The 15,974-nt window shown below is 41.7% G+C and overlaps 1 protein-coding gene across 2 annotated transcripts; it reads right to left on the bottom strand.

Moving 5' to 3' along the window:
- Positions 1-1,879: 1,879 nt before the first annotated feature.
- Positions 1,880-15,034, bottom strand: LOC102079751 (myelin-oligodendrocyte glycoprotein). Of its 2 annotated transcripts, none has more exons than XM_005463707.3 (5): positions 14,813-15,034; positions 3,865-4,242; positions 3,618-3,698; positions 3,060-3,181; positions 1,880-2,963 (listed from the first exon to the last, which is right to left on the bottom strand). In XM_005463707.3, the coding sequence occupies exons 1-4, from the start codon at positions 14,898-14,900 to the stop codon at positions 3,075-3,077; spliced, it is 654 nt and encodes a 217-aa protein (XP_005463764.1). In that variant the 5' UTR covers positions 14,901-15,034; the 3' UTR covers positions 1,880-2,963; positions 3,060-3,074. The 2 variants fall into 2 exon arrangements, with proteins under 2 accessions (XP_005463764.1, XP_005463763.1); XM_005463706.4 differs by having other exon boundaries at positions 3,066-3,181; positions 14,813-15,032.
- Between the last annotated feature and the right edge of the window lie 940 nt (positions 15,035-15,974).

The following is a 15,974-nucleotide window of genomic DNA, read 5'->3' as shown; positions in this document are numbered from 1 at the left end:
CTGTGTATGTACTTAAGCCGAAACAGGTCAAAGTTATTGAGCATCTGGGTCGACTTTCAGGCGGTTTGTTGCTAATTTTGGTGTTTCTGTTTCTCATAGCATCATCACAGAGAGTTGGAGAAAAGATTTTCAAAGATCTCATTGGCTTTGAGTACAGATTTGTAAAAAAAACTTTTTTTAACATGGGATTGAATTCAGTCATGGGCGTCATTAACAAAAATAAAAGTTTAGAATTGTTTGAAATGAAAGTCGGTGCTCACAGAATTTCACTAACCTAACTGTAACAATGATTTACAGTAAGGATACAGTAATTAGTGTTGCCAGTAAGTTGTTGACAGGATTTTCCCTTTTTTACTGTGAGACCAGATGAAAGGTTGCTCTGTTTCACACATGGCCATCTAGCCTGCTTTGTTTCTTTGTGGGCAGCTACAAGTCTAGAGTTGACAGCTTGGTTGAGACAAAGATTTGAGATTAGTGCAGCTCACGTGTAATCTACAGATTGCTGGTTAGAGTCCCTGTTCAGATCTCTCTGAGATGACTGTTTTTGTACATGATCTCTGAGAAGAACAAACTACTCATGAATAAACTAATATCTAAAATCACTCCTTTGTTCCAGCGCACAGCAGTCACTGCGGGAGTCAATATCGGCACATGTAGGGACAGATTTCCCAAGCTGGAAAAATTTGCTTGTGGCAGTGGACATCTGTGCCAACCATATACAGTTAGTACATACAATGTAAGAGCAGGTTTGAACAATGTGTTTGTGAGGCACTTCAGATCAATGAGAGGAATCTGAAGAAGGACCAATACGTCACACATGTAAGGCAAAGTATTCCTGTATTGTTTGAGACTGTGTGAGTGAATGCGTATGAGCTCTGGATCCCAATGTGACCCTGTGTGAAACCTGTGTGTTACATCTCTGACTATATAATCTGGTCAATGCACACACAGGCATTTTGTTTTTCCAGCGGGCTGTGTTAGAAACATTTGTTTAAAAAAAATGAGGGCAGACTGTGGGCTGCTCACCCGATCATACCTTAACAAGCAGTAGGCTTTCTTATGTTTTCTGTGCTGCCCCCACCCACAGGCTGAACAAAACCAAATATTTTTCCTCTCGAGTGGAAGGATACCCATGTAAACAGAAACTGTAAAATCTATATATAGGCTAGAGTACTTCCTTTGTCTATAAATATAATGGAAAATCATTTGCTGTGATTTGTAGTACAACAGAGAGTTATTATATATATCCAGATATTCTTTGTATTCTTAAATAAAACTTAAAACCTCAAACAGACTTTGGGTCAAAGGCGATGGCGGTCACATTTTTCAGTATCTTGAGTCACAGCTATCAGCTTCAGTTCATGATTTATTCCGTTATGATTGTGGTTTAGGTTTATTTGTCTCGTTATTTTTATTTTTTTTTTGGGGGGGGGGAAGACAAAATTAGAAAACATCAGTTTTATCAAGTAAAATAAAAAATAATAAAAATAAATAATAATAATAAAAATAAATAAGGTGAGGTGACAGAGCATTGGAAGGTAAATCTTGTCCTTCAGTAAAAGTATCCTCCAATAACAGCTGAGATTTCACTTTTAGTGAAACATAAATCTGTAACACGTTTTTACTTCAGTACAGGCATAAATGAAAGCGTGAATCAGCCCCTGCTGTACTGCTGTTGGATGAAACACTGATGTCATGCTGAGCTAATCTAACGAACAGCTCAGGTCGGCATGTTCTCATGTGGATGACCTTTGTGTGGACTGAACCACATTGCTGACCTCTGATGATAACACAACAACACAACTATTATTATGTGATTTTAAGGCTGAACTCCAGCACAGATGTTAGTCACTGAATAAATGATCCAAACACACTGAAATCCTTTGCAAATGAACTTTATCTGAGAAGAATTTGTCAAGAAACACTTTGCTTCAAATTTCAATTTAATTAGTTTGAAAGTGCAGAATAAACAAAAGGTTCAAACTATAAAAAACAATGTTCCAAAGAGAAGACTCACATTTCTTTAAGAGCCATTTTAAAATAGGATAAAGCCTAAAACAACAGAACTATATATTGGATATTCCTTCCGTAAGAAGGAAGCAGAAAGTTGAGCTTGACAAAACAATCAGTATGTCAGAGTGACAGTTAGGAACTTTAACAAAACAGACACATGGAAAGCACCTTTAGCTCCAAGCTGTCCGAAAGAGAAAATAAATACCTTAAACAGGTATTTATTTTAGTATCTAAACTAGCATTTCATGTTCCCACAAGCTACTCAGCTCAAAGTTCAAACTAACGCAGGTATAAATGCAAGAACATTTAAAGCACTTCAGATCTAGCTCTCGTGAAAGGACATCCAATTAGACTTAAGTGTTTCTTTGTAAACAACCTCACATGCAAGAGAATTTATATGTGAGGTTATTAAGATTTGATCAAAGTCTCACAAAACAATTTCAGTCTTAGTGCTGCAGTACAACCTGATACTTCACAGTTGTGACACAAATTGTCCATATGTTTGCCAGAGGTCGGCTTTGACTCAAGTAATGGATGTTATTTCTGTGGTTAAACCCTTTGGAAGTCACCAGACCAGCCATACAATCTCAGGCATCATCACAGGGCTTAAAAGTAAAATTCAGGTACAAACAGACTGCAGGACGTCATGAAATTCACCTGCTGCAGGCCCACTGTGCCCACAGGAGGCTGGGAAAGTTCTTCGGCTCCTCAAACAAATAAGAAACATCTAAACGTAAGTAAGAAGTTGGCACTTTCTCCTCTCTTAATGTTTCCAATGTGCCCATGAGCAAGGCATCAAAATTGTAGGTCCTCACGCTTTTGAAGTTTGATCCCAAAAGTCAACTTTGGCACCAATGATGGTTGTTGTTGTGAAGTGGGTGATGCTTTCACCTCTGTTAATGTTTCCCATGTGTCCAAGATTAAGCCACCTACAAAGCTGCACTCGCAAGCTGGAGTAAGAAAGAACAGACACACAAACAATTTTCCTTCATTTCCATCCTTCAGCCATGAGGTAAATGCATAAATATTTAAGATTTAAGACTTACACATACTTCTGTTTTTCAATGCTTCAACTCAGTGAACCAGCGTCCTGCGACTGCGACACAGAGCAGAATAAAAACACAGAAAACCACAAGTGGGATCAGTCGGCTCCGATGGGACAAACCACCTGCCAGGAAAAACCAAACAGAGATGAGATCTACTGTAAGACACAACATGACATGTCACATTTATTAAACTATCAAGCACAGAAGTTACATGAAGTTACATAACAATGAAATAAAGTTAGAATTACTGAGATATCAGTCCTGATACTACGAGTCCCAGATTTCTCAGGGCAGCAAACATGACTTTGCCAAAACCCACAAGAGAATAACTGATACATTTACTGCTTCACAGAAATAAATAAAAGAGATCTACAGAGCTGCCCCCAGGATATTACACTACACTTCCTGTATGTGCTTCAAAATAAAAGCTGCTTACGTTAAACATTTTGAGGACTACACAGAGAGGCTGCCATCAGTGAGAGAAAACCACATCATAAAGGTGATTTAGATCCATTTTAAGACTTTTTAATTATCTTGATTTGTTCCTCATGTTCTCACCTTTACTGTGAAACTCATCCATCGGATGAGGAGTTGAGAGAGTTTCAGGATGCAGCGGTGTCTCTGTTGTCACAGTTTCAGCTGAATTTGAGAACAGAAGATTTGAAATTAGTTACCACATAATAATATTCAGATGTTTTTAAGGAGCAAAAGCAAATTAAGTTGTTGGTAAAAAAAATCCCCAAGCACACTGGTCTTTAAGGCAAGTTTGAAACCAAACAACAAAAGTATTTTCAGTCTAGCTCACCAACAATCAGACGAACAATTGAAGACTTTGTTTGACTCTTTAACTTTGGGATGAAACATCTGTATCTTCCTTCATCTTCTTGTATCACATTAGTGATTCTTAGTGAGATGTTTCCTTCTCTCAGGCCGTCTGTGAACAACGCCGTCCTCCCGATGTACGATGGGATCTTCATGTCGGGGACCTCACGGGCGTCTCTGTAAAGATGAACATATTCCACTCGACTCAGACGGTCGTTGGGGTCAGGACGACGATCGGGCCTCGACCACTCCACCGTCAGCCCCGCCACATTAAACTTTGGCTCCATGTGACATGGCAGGATGACATCATCACCTGGAGCGGCCACGATAGGCTGAAGTGATCCGACCACATGTAACTGACCTTAGGAGGAAAAATAAATACACACATCCTGCTTAAAAAGTCAAGTATTTTCAAATAATCATTCACTGGTGTTGTTGTGGTGGATCATAAATTCATAAATTTGATTAGTTTTGGAGTTGTACATCTCTGTTCCTTACATTTCATGTCATGCCTTTATTAATGTTTTATTTGTTGCTTTGATTGTTTTAGAATAGAATATGCAGTGGGAATATAGAGGGAGATAAGTAGTGAAAGTTCTGTCTGGGTTGATTGTGCGTCGATCCATTGGTAACGCCTCAGGGCTCCAGTAGGTGGGTTCGCGCGCCTCCTTCACTCAATACAGACGAGTGAGAGTGAGAGCTGCGTGTCTGTGCCGTTCTTTCACCTCTCCTCACTATTTCCCCTGTTTAAGGGCACAACATTTGGAGGCACCGCTGGGATGATTGATTTGAGGACCATCCCTGACCTGTAAGAGAAATCCTCTCGTTGATCATCCCCCCCAGACGACCCAAGTATCAGAAAGGAGCATAGCGAAGCAGCAGAGGCATTGCTAGACCTACATTGGTGTCTGTATCCTGAAGTGAAAAGTGACCACTAGGGGGCAGTAAAAGCCAACTAAGTCTGATCATTTCTCAGCTGACTGCTTGTGCTAACTCCTCTGACAACATGGAGTCTGAATTAGAAACGCTAGAGCTGGAGATTAAAGGAACACTGTATCAACTGACCTTAGAGCAGCTGATTAAATTATGTGATGTACTTCAAATCTCCGGACCAGGAAAAGAGTTTGTGATTAATAAAACGCACAGTCAGCTAGTCTCACATTTAGTTAAGCACCTTGAACGCACAGAGCTGGCTACCCGAGAGGACGAAGGTATGTCAGAACTTCTTAATGTCCAGGACATTATAAGTGACATACAAATGGATAAAAAACAAAGTGTGAATGAAACAGTGGACCCAGCTGTTCAGGACCAAGAAAGTAGCCAGGAGGAGATAGGGACATTAAGACTGCTCTTACAACAAAAAGAGGGTGAAATGCATGACTTGACGAAGAATAGCATGAATCCTGCCTTAAGTCCTCGCACCCCAATGAGAAACATTGTTCCAACAGCACCAAACAGTTCCATGTGGCGCAAAGATTTTAAGATATCAGGCCAAATAGAGCCGGGGCAAAAAGACAGGCTGACATTTTCTAGTCTGGCCAGACAAATTGAAAGCGGGATCAATAGAGGCTACCCAGAATCAGAAATCACTGATGCTGTAATTCGTGCTATCACGCCAGGCTTGCAGCTAAGGAGTTATCTTGAAGGAAAAGAAAACCTCACATTACCTGCTCTTAGGAGAATTCTCAGGTCTCATTACCAGGAGAAAGGTGCCACAGAGTTATACAAACAACTTACCTCTGAGGTTCAGAGTAGTAAAGAGACACCCCAAAATTTCTTGATCAGGACAATGGACTTGAGACAGAAAATCCTGTTTGCTTCTCAGGAGGTTGAGTCCAGTCTAAAGTATGACCCAGCACTAGTCCAGAGCCTTTTCATGCATACTGTCCTGACTGGTCTTCAGAATGACGATATTAAAAGTGACCTGCAACCTTACCTCCTGCAAACAAATACTTCAGATGAGTTATTGCTCGAGAAGGTAAATATCGCAGTCGCAAATGAAAAGGAAAGACAGGACAAAAAGAAACACGCCGCTCCATCACGAGTAACAGCTGTAAATACTGTCCAGTCTAATGATTCCCCAGTGGGAAAGAGAAGCACAGCCCAAGAGAAACCAGCTCCTCCACCCCCTGATCTTCTAACAGAAATAAAAGAAATGCGTGCTGACATGGTACTGCTGAAAGACTTGAGGGCTGAAGTTTCCCAAATCAGAGAAACCATTCAAAAGACAACCCCAGCACCTCAGCAGCCTTTCCCCATTAAGGCTGAACAAAACTGCATGCCATTTTACCACCAGCACCCTCCTGCAGCAGCACAGGAATACCACTCAGCACATGGACCTGGGCATGTGCATGGGACAGCACAGTTTCAACAAAGATTTGCACCACAGCGATATTATCCCTCACCACGTCACCGCCCCAGATGTTTTGCATGTGTGCAGGCAGGTGAGGAATATTGTCAGCATTGTTTTAGGTGTGGGAGTAGTGAGCATTTCCGTGCAGGTTGTAAAGCACCTAGACTGACCAAATCAGATAAAGGGAGCCCTTTAAACTAAGGGAGGTTGCTCCCACGGGACATGGGGCAACCGACAGCATTGAAAAGTCCCAATATTGTGCTAACTGTGAAGGAAAGGAAGAGAATATGAAGTTAAAATGTTGTTCTGTTTGTAAAATAACATTGTACTGCTCAAAAGACTGTCAAGAGACACACTGGTCTGTGCACAAAAGATACTGTAAGCCATATACATGTTCATCTATTAAGAAACCGGAAACACAGTCAAGTTGCAAACCAAAGTGTAGGAAAAGAAGTAATTCAGTGAAGACGCCTACTGTAAAAGAGCTTGTAGGAGAGAAATGTCTCATTCAGTGCTTTCTGCACAACCAAAGAATCCAGGCACTTTGGGACACAGGTTCACAAATTTGTGCTGTAGATGCGGCCTGGAAACAGACCCATTTGCCTGATGTCCAACTAAGAGATATAGCAGAACTAGTAGACCCACTTGAACCACTGCAACTTGAAGCAGCCAATGGGACGGAAATACCATATATTGGTTGGCTCGAGGTAAGCTTCAGACTTACTGCTAATGATGAAGATCTGCTAATACCTGTGTTAGTATTAAAAGGCAACCAACAGTCATGCCCCATAATTGGCTTTAATGTGATTTCACACCTAGTTGCAAACAGAGTACAGGATCAGACAAACAATAAGAATAAAGAGAAACTCATGAAAACAGTAAAAGTAGCTTTTCCTCACCTCAGAAAGAGTAGGGCAAGAGCTTTTGTTAATGCAGTGACAGTGGGACAGCCATGTGAGCACAGTGTAAGAACAACAAATGAGAGAGTTGAAGTGCCTAAACACAGCTCCCTCCAAATCGAGTGTCGAGTGCAAGCCCCACCTTTCAAAGAAGATAGAACCCTGATCTTCGAGCCTCATGAGAACCCACAGTGGCCTGAAGGACTCGAGTTCTGTGATACCCTTGTTTTAGTAAAGACTGGTATGACACCAAAAATTGTCATTAGTGTACAAAATCCCACTAGCCATGACATCACACTGCCAAGTAGGACTGTTATTGGAACTGTGCAGTCTGTTGCATCAATATATCCTGCTAATGTATTCAAAACTGACTGCCTTCCTACTGCATCAGTCTGTCCCATCCAGGCTAAGAGCTCAGGTGAGAACACACCTAAAAGTGAACAATGGGACCCACCTGTCGACTTGACTCACCTGAATGACCACCAGAGACAAGCTGTTAGTCAGATGTTAAGAGAAGAATCAGAGTCATTCTCTAAATCTGATGATGACATAGGCTGTGTTGAAAACTTGCAAATGAACATTTCATTGAAAGATAATGAGCCAGTCACACGGACTTATCTCTCTGTACCAAAACCCTTGTATCAGGAAATGAAAAACTACCTACAGGACCTAATAGCTCAGGGGTGGGTGGAAAAATCTAACTCATCTTACTCCTCTCCGGTAGTCTGTGTGAGAAAAAAAGACGGTACACTGCGCTTGTGTATTGACTACCGAGAGCTGAATAGGAAGACGCACCCAGACCGCCACCCCATTCCCAGAGTACAAGACATCATGGACAACTTAGGTGGCAACACTCTCTTTTCTTTACTGGACCAGGGTAAAGCATACCACCAGGGGTTCATGGGCAAAGACAGTAAACACCTAACAGCTTTTGTGACCCCCTGGGGCCTGTATGAGTGGGTCAGAATCCCATTTGGACTGATGAATGCTCCAGCAGCATTTCAACGCTGCATGGAGGAGTGCTTAGAAGGGTTAAGGGATGAAATATGTGTGCCTTACCTCGATGATGTCCTTGTCTTTAGCAGAACGTTTGAGGATCATGTTGAGGATGTCAGGAAAGTGCTGCGCTGACTCAGGGAGTACGGAATCAAACTCAAATCAAGGAAGTGCGACCTGTTCAGGACAGAAGTGAGGTACCTTGGCAGGATTGTGTCAGCAGAGGGAAGCAGGATAGACCCCGCAGACACCGCTGCTGTGACAGCTTTGAAAAACAAACGGCCAGGTACTGTTGGTGAACTAAGAGCGATGTTGGGCCTATTAAGTTATTACAGACAATACATCAAGGATTTTGCCAGAATTGCAAATCCTCTGTATGACTTGCTCAAGGGAGCTGCAGATGCTGAGACCCAGCGAAACACAAGATTAAAGTGGCAAACAAAGCGAAACAGGTGTAGTGTCCCTTCGAGTACACCTATTGAGTGGACTGACATGCACCAGTTAGCACTAGAACAGTTGATAGACTGTCTAACTCATCCCCGTTCTAGGCTTTCCAGAATTTTCACAGCCGTTCACCCTCCACACTGATGCGTCAAACCAGGGATTAGGTGCCGTGTTGTACCAAAAGCAGAATGGAAAGCTTCGTGTGATTGCTTATGGTTCCCGCACTTTGACTGCAGCTGAGAAGAATTACCATCTGCATTCAGGCAAGTTAGAGTTTCTTGCTCTGAAGTGGGCTATCACAGAAAAATTCCGTGATTACCTATATTATGCACCATTCTTCACCGTGTACACCGACAATAATCCACTTACCTATGTACTGTCCACTGCCAAACTGAATGCAACAGGGTGTCGATGGGTAGCAGAACTGGCAGATTTCCACTTCACGATTAAATATCGCCCCGGTAAGGAAAATGTGGATGCAGACAGCCTCTCAAGGATGCCAGTGGACATGGAAACGTTTATGAATGAATGCACAGAGGAAATGGCATATGATGTAATTGGAGCAACCACACAGGCAGTGGAAAGGCAGGATGACTCCAATGTGTCATGGTCCATGGGTGTCTCAGCCAGGTGTTCAGCCATTGCCACAGATGTTTCCATCATTCCACTGACAAAAGGCCAGATCAAACAGGACCAGAGAAGTGATCCGACTATTGGACCTGTAATTCAGTCCAAACTAACACAGGACAAACCATCACGTTCAGAACTAAGAAAACTCAGCCCACAGATCATATGTCTCCTGAGGGAGTGGGACAAATTGGAGATGGATGACAATGGGATCTTGCACAGAAAAACAGCAAACAGAAAACAGTTGGTCCTACCAGAAATACACAAAAGTACTGTACTAAAGGAGCTACATGATGAAATGGGCCATCAAGGTGTAGCGAGAACATTGTCACTGATACGGGACCGGTTTTACTGGCCCTATATGCAACGGGAAGTAGAGGATTATGTGACCAGAAGGTGTGTTTGCATAAAACAGAAGAAGCCGTGTCATGAGAGCAGAGCACCACTGACTAATATTGTCACTACTCAACCATTTGAACTTGTCTCAATTGATTTCCTGCACCTTGACAAGTGCAAAGGGGGTTATGAATACATCCTTGTAGTCATTGACCATTTCACACGCTTCGCCCAAGCGTATGCCACAACTTCCAAATCAGGTAAAACGGCTGCAGACAAAATCTTTAATGACTATGCTTTAAGATTTGGCTTTCCAGCACGAATACATCATGATCAAGGTGCTGAATTTGAAAATCATCTGTTTGCACAACTGAAAAACTACTGTGGAGTTGCTGGGTCCAGGACTACTCCCTACCATCCCCAAGGGAACGGACAGGTGGAGCGGTTTAATAGGACACTACTCCAGATGCTGAAAACACTCTCAGAGAGTCAGAAAACTAACTGGAAGGACTCGCTTAACAAACTGATTTATGCCTACAATTGTACCCGCAGCGAGGTAACTGGATTTTCCCCTTTTTACTTGTTATACGGACGCTCCCCACGATTGCCAATCGACATGCTGTTCAGCTTGACCTCAAAACAAGGAGATGGCAATCATCATGACTACATGGTAAAATGGAAACAAGGCATGGAAGAAGCATATGAGATCACCAGAGAAAACGCTCATAAAGCAGCTGTAAGAAGTAAAAGACATTATGACCGCAAGGTGAAGAGCTCAGTATTACAGCCAGGTGATCGTGTTTTAATAAGGAACATGACACCTCGAGGAGGTCCAGGCAAGCTGAGGAACCACTGGGAGGATGTGGTTCACACAGTCGTTCGTCAGGTCAGCAGAGATATCCCAGTTTATGAACTCAGACCTGAGAAAGCAAAAGGGAGATCAAGAATATTGCATCGCAATCTTCTTCTGCCATGTGACCATCTGCCTGTTGAAACTGAAGTGCGACCATGAACAAGAAAAAGAGCTGTGGAGACAAGTGAGGAAGTGGAACAAGCTGAGGAAGAGGATGACGATGATGAGTACTATCCAGTGTCATCTCAGCAGCCATTTGAGCCACTTTACCCTCCGACACTGAATCCTATGAGCACTGATGAACCAGCCAAACACCTTCAAACAGTGGAAAACATGTCATCTGAGCCCGAGAATGAACATGAAGTACTGAACCAATGTGAACAACTACCTGACCAAGAGGAAAATTATGTGGAGGAACCATCAGTGGAGGAACCTGTTCCTGTACCTGTTCCAGACAAACACAGCAGGACCAGTGAGCAAGAGCGTCAGCGACCGAGTAGAGAGTGCAAGCCACCAAAGATCTTCACATATGATCGGCTTGGTTCACCAGCTTGTTATAACCTGAGAACACCATCACATCATACACACTTCATGGTTCCACGGACTGTTCATTCATACTGCCACTGATAACTGTATGGACTTGAGTGAAAAGAAACATTGTGATCACACACAAAACACATTACTGAACAGAGACAATGTACTTACACTCCACACCAACCACAAGTAAATGGACTGTTTAACACAGAATTCATATTCAAAGTGACTTGACATTGAACTGATTCATATTGTGCTTGCAGCTTAACACACACATCCAAAGCACACCACATGGCTACGGCCACTTGTATCACTTTCATGGACATTTGTCAAAAGAGAGAGTGACTGCTTTGACGAGCTGCACTAAAAGGACTTTGTTTACAAGCCAGCAGCAGACTGTGTTAATGTAACTGCATGGACATTGTAATTCATACAGACTGTATGAGAACACTGAAAGACTTTGGGTAATAACCCACACTAAAGAATGTATGAAAAGAGTTCCAGCTTGTGAAACTATTTTTGTAGAGTACATATAAGGTACAAGAAACAGTTATAGTATGCAATGGTTTATTGTATGTGGTTTTGGTGATATTAATGGTCATAACTCCACGTTTGTGCTAAATGTTAAACATTTGGATGTTGAGGACAACATCTATTCTGAGGGGGAGTATGTGGTGGATCATAAATTCATAAATTTGATTAGTTTTGGAGTTGTAGATCTCTGTTCCTTACATTTCATGTCATGCCTTTATTAATGTTTTATTTGTTGCTTTGATTGTTTTAGAATAGAATATGCAGTGGGAATATAGAGGGAGATAAGTAGTGAAAGTTCTGTCTGGGTTGATTGTGCGTCGATCCATTGGTAACGCCTCAGGGCTCCAGTAGGTGGGTTCGCGCGCCTCCTTCACTCAATACAGACGAGTGAGAGTGAGAGCTGCGTGTCTGTGCCATTCTTTCACCTCTCCTCACTATTTCCCCTGTTTAAGGGCACAACATTGTCCTTACAAAATAAATAAATATAAAACTATATCTATGAATTTATACTACCTTTTAAACACTTCTAACTTCATAAAAAGGTCATGAAGAGCAAATTTTATTTCATTTACGAAAAAAGTAGCCACGTCACAGCTTCAGACAAAAGTGACAGAGCTCACCGCACAGTGAGCTCAGTGTAGTCTTTTGACCTTCTCCCTGACAAAAAAGGCCTTAAACCCAACAAATACATGTCCTCAAATAAGTACAATAGTAGAGTGTCAGCAGAAATACTGTGTATTAATTAAGAATGGGAGGACAAATGAACCAAGCTAATGTATGCACTTAAAGCCTGGTGGGGCTTGGGATTACATCGTCTGTGGTCTTGGCTGAAAGAACCTATTTTTCCCACACACAACACCCCTTATAAAGGCTTCGGTTGTAATGGCATACCAAGCCATTACATGAGTTGACTGATTGTTTTGCTTTTCCATCATCTTCCATCACAAGACATGTAGTATAATTTAGTTCACAACTGTTGAAAACAGTCTAACAGTTTATGTAGAAACAGAAATACCACCAGGACATTAACATCTGGATTTTATTCATATTAAAGTCTTTACTAGTTTGACTGTTTCTCCTTAACACTGCCAACATCCACCACACAACACATTAAATTACCACTGAGTTTCATCATTGTTTTAAATTGCTTTGTTAAATTAAATGTTGTATATATATATTACTGTATCCATACATACAGGAATGCTTCACATTAGAATATAAATCTCGTTTAGTTAGATCATCAAACCCGCCTACATGTGCGAGCCATCATATGTATAGCTTTATAGCTTACCTTCAAGAGACACGATGGGGGAAAGCAACAACAAGAACGTGAATATAGTAGAAACACTGACACTTGACTCTTCTTTGTCCATCTTCGACAGGAACTAAGTGACTGCAGAGCAGCTGATGAATGACCGGTTTGTGGGCATGTTGAAACCAATCACTGTGTCACAAAGGTTGAGTCATGCAGGCAATCAGCTGCCTGCCAGCATTATGTCACACGTGGACGTGTTTTCAGGTTAAACATAACCGTTCCGTGAGAATAGAGTCATTTTAATGTTACTTTTAAAGAGAGGTTTGGGGTGCTGTAATATTTTAGCCAATGCGTAGAAGATGTTAGGCATTCAGACAGAAGCGGTTTGAATTCAGGAAGCGCTCGTTCTCATTAATGATCAAACAGTATTGTAGATCAGAGCAGAAGCGGCTCACCTTTTCAGTCAGAAGCTTCATTAGCTGATCGCGACCGTCGGGTTCTTTATCGAGGGGAGAGCACTTTATGAAAAACAGCAGTGATGGTCCGCCTGAAGCTGACGCACCGGTGTGCAAGGGAGAGAGAAAGACGAGTAGGAGGGAGTGGCTTATGTTTCCCTTCCAGGTTATACTTCTTTTAAAAAAATACATTATTATTATGATTATGATTATGATTATTATTATTAGTAGTAGTAGTATTAGTATTATTAGTATTATACTTTCATGTTTCCACACATACTGATGTCTTTTTTCTCCATTTTCGTCTGCTTGTCCAATTCAGGTTTCCGGAGGGTGGAGTGGTGGAGCCTATAGCAACTATCATAGAGCTTAGAGGTGAATTACACACACTTAAATGCCTTCCTACTCTGTCTAGCCCTCCTCCACCTGATCTCCTGACAGCGATGAGAATGACTTTTCTTCCAGTCCTCTGCTTCCTGACGTATGGACAGAGGTGAGGACTTTTAACATATGGTCATCATTTCTAAAGCTCCATTGTTGGGTCAGTAACACCCGAGGCATGACACCAACAGTAATCGCGTATGTAATAACAGAGAGAAGGAACAGAAAGGTGAAACCTTAGAATAGGACAAACTGGCTTTTGAGAAGTCTGAGCTGGAACAAAATGCCAACATTCAAAGTCAATTATAAGAAGCGCTGTGTAAGGTGGGGCTCTGAAGTTATGCGAATTGAGTTCCCAGGCACAAACTGCAGTGTGTGCAGGGAATCATCAGCTCATCGACAAAGGCTTTGCTGTGTCATGGTTTGGCTGATTCAGGCCTCTTGGTGGACTGCCTAATCTAAGGATAATGTGTGGACTTGTTGAGCTTACTACCACTGAGACCCACTGTATCCAGATCCCAGGGTATCTGAGTCATGCTGCAAGCATATTATAGATGCTCTGTTTTCAGTTTAAAGTTGCAGTCAGTGATAAGCACCTGACTCTGGTTTGTGCGGTCTGACATATTTAAAACCACTTTGCCTATTTTCTGTTGAAGATCATCAGGAAATGGTTGTGGGCAGTTTTTAGGTTTCATGTTAAAAACTGTTGTCACCCTGTTTCAGAAGGGTTCAAACTGAACTGATGAAGAAATGAAAGGTACACTTTAATTTGTTTTTAGAAAATATTATTTATATAAATCAAAGAAATCAAACTTTTATCTGATTATGTACTCTACTTGTGTGTGTCTATGTGTTCTTATTTCCCTTCCTACACACTGCAATGCCAAAAAATTCAGAGCTGTGCCTTACACGTCCAGTGTGGAGGTTGGGTGCGATCACTTTATTTCTGCTCAGGTGCCTTAAAGCTGTCATGTCTGGGCCTCCTCTACCTCATCTCCTGACAATACGTCTGAGTCACCTCCCATAATCCTGAGTAACATCCATCCTGCCTCTGTCAGCCCTTTCCATATGGACTAAAGTTGAAAATTGGAGTTAGTGAGTTCTTTTCACTACAAAGGACACTGAGTAAAAAATTTATTTTGAAAGGGGTACAATTACTGTACATTTCAGAAATCCTGTTAAACTGAATTTAAAAAGTGTGTGTGTGTGTGTGTGTGTGTGTGTGTGTGTGTGTGTGTGTGTGTGTGTGTGTGTGTAAGCTTACCTCCAATGGGTTTGAGGACAAAAAGCAGTAAAAAGGTAAGTGTTAGAGTGGAGAGAGAGATACTGAAAGTGAACTCTTCAACATCCATTTCAGCATCAGAGTCTAACTTTCTACGTGCCGCTGAACAGACCTACTTTCATCCCGCCTACCTGATAAGAAGGAACATGACGGAATATGTAAATGCTGTATGATATCTGTTCACTTTGTACACTTCAGTTTAATCTATAAAAAGCATAGAACACCCCCACTTCCTGTGAGGCGTACATCTTCACAAACTACATGTAATTTCCTGTGACAGTGTCACCAACAGCTTGTGCTGCTATAACTTCAGAGCAGGGTGTCTTTAGTTGGTGTTTTGAAACGCGTTCCTTCAACAAGCAAGCTGTAAATTCTTTCAGCATTGTTTTGATTGCATTCTACATTATTTTCACTTTAGACGATTACATAAACTTGGTAGATTTAAACAGCCATATGTCCTCTTATACTGTGTGTGTATAATTCGGGCCTGCTGTTCATCGCTGTCACACGCAGTGTGGTAGTTTGTGCAGAACACTGGGAGTACAAAAGCTTTCTGATGCTTAGAACCACAGCTTTAATAAAGAATGGACTGTTACGTGTTCATTGTGCTAACTCTCAGAAACCTTATCTCTGTGTCTCATTTGCAATGAAGATGTTGCTAAAGAATTTAATCGGAGGCGTCACCACAACACAAAGCCAGCTTGAAGGAGGCAGATCCTAAACAGTCAGAGAAAATATGCTGCTTTGAAATATCAATATTCGCATGCTGGCAGAATGATTAACTCGACTTCATCTGAACATGCACGTCTCACTTTGCATAACACAACAGATAAAATAAGCCTGCTTACTTACTTTGCCTTAATGTTTGTGGAGTGTAGGTGTTATAAATATAGGATGCCAACAGCGAGCTAATCATTAGTTAAAAGTCCAGGAAAATGTTATCACTGTGGTGCAGTTGTTGGTACTGTCGCTTCATGTCAAGAAGTTCCTTTGTTCAAATCTCTCGGTCAGCTGGGACGTTTCTGTGTGAAGTTTATATGTGTGGATGTCAGAGTGTGTCGCTGTATGTTTCTCTGTCTCTATGGTGCACTGACATCCTGCTCATACCAGCCATCCCTGCAATAGATGGACTACAGTGGAATAC

The sequence above is a fragment of the Oreochromis niloticus genome, linkage group LG3 (assembly GCF_001858045.2).
Source record: "Oreochromis niloticus isolate F11D_XX linkage group LG3, O_niloticus_UMD_NMBU, whole genome shotgun sequence".
NCBI classification, from domain to species: domain Eukaryota; kingdom Metazoa; phylum Chordata; class Actinopteri; order Cichliformes; family Cichlidae; genus Oreochromis; species Oreochromis niloticus.
This window is presented reverse-complemented; position numbering and strand designations above follow the sequence as displayed.

Bases quoted from the DNA above. Each gene is read 5' to 3' on its own strand.
- LOC102079751 (XM_005463707.3), bottom strand. From the start codon at position 14,900: ATGGATGTTGAAGAGTTCACTTTCAGTATCTCTCTCTCCACTCTAACA. The intron at 4,243-14,812 runs GTAAGCTTACAC...TTTCCTCCTAAG, and splicing joins TGTCCTCAAACCCATTGGAG to GTCAGTTACATGTGGTCGGA. The intron at 3,699-3,864 runs GTGAGCTAGACT...TCTCAAATTCAG, and splicing joins AATTGTTCGTCTGATTGTTG to CTGAAACTGTGACAACAGAG.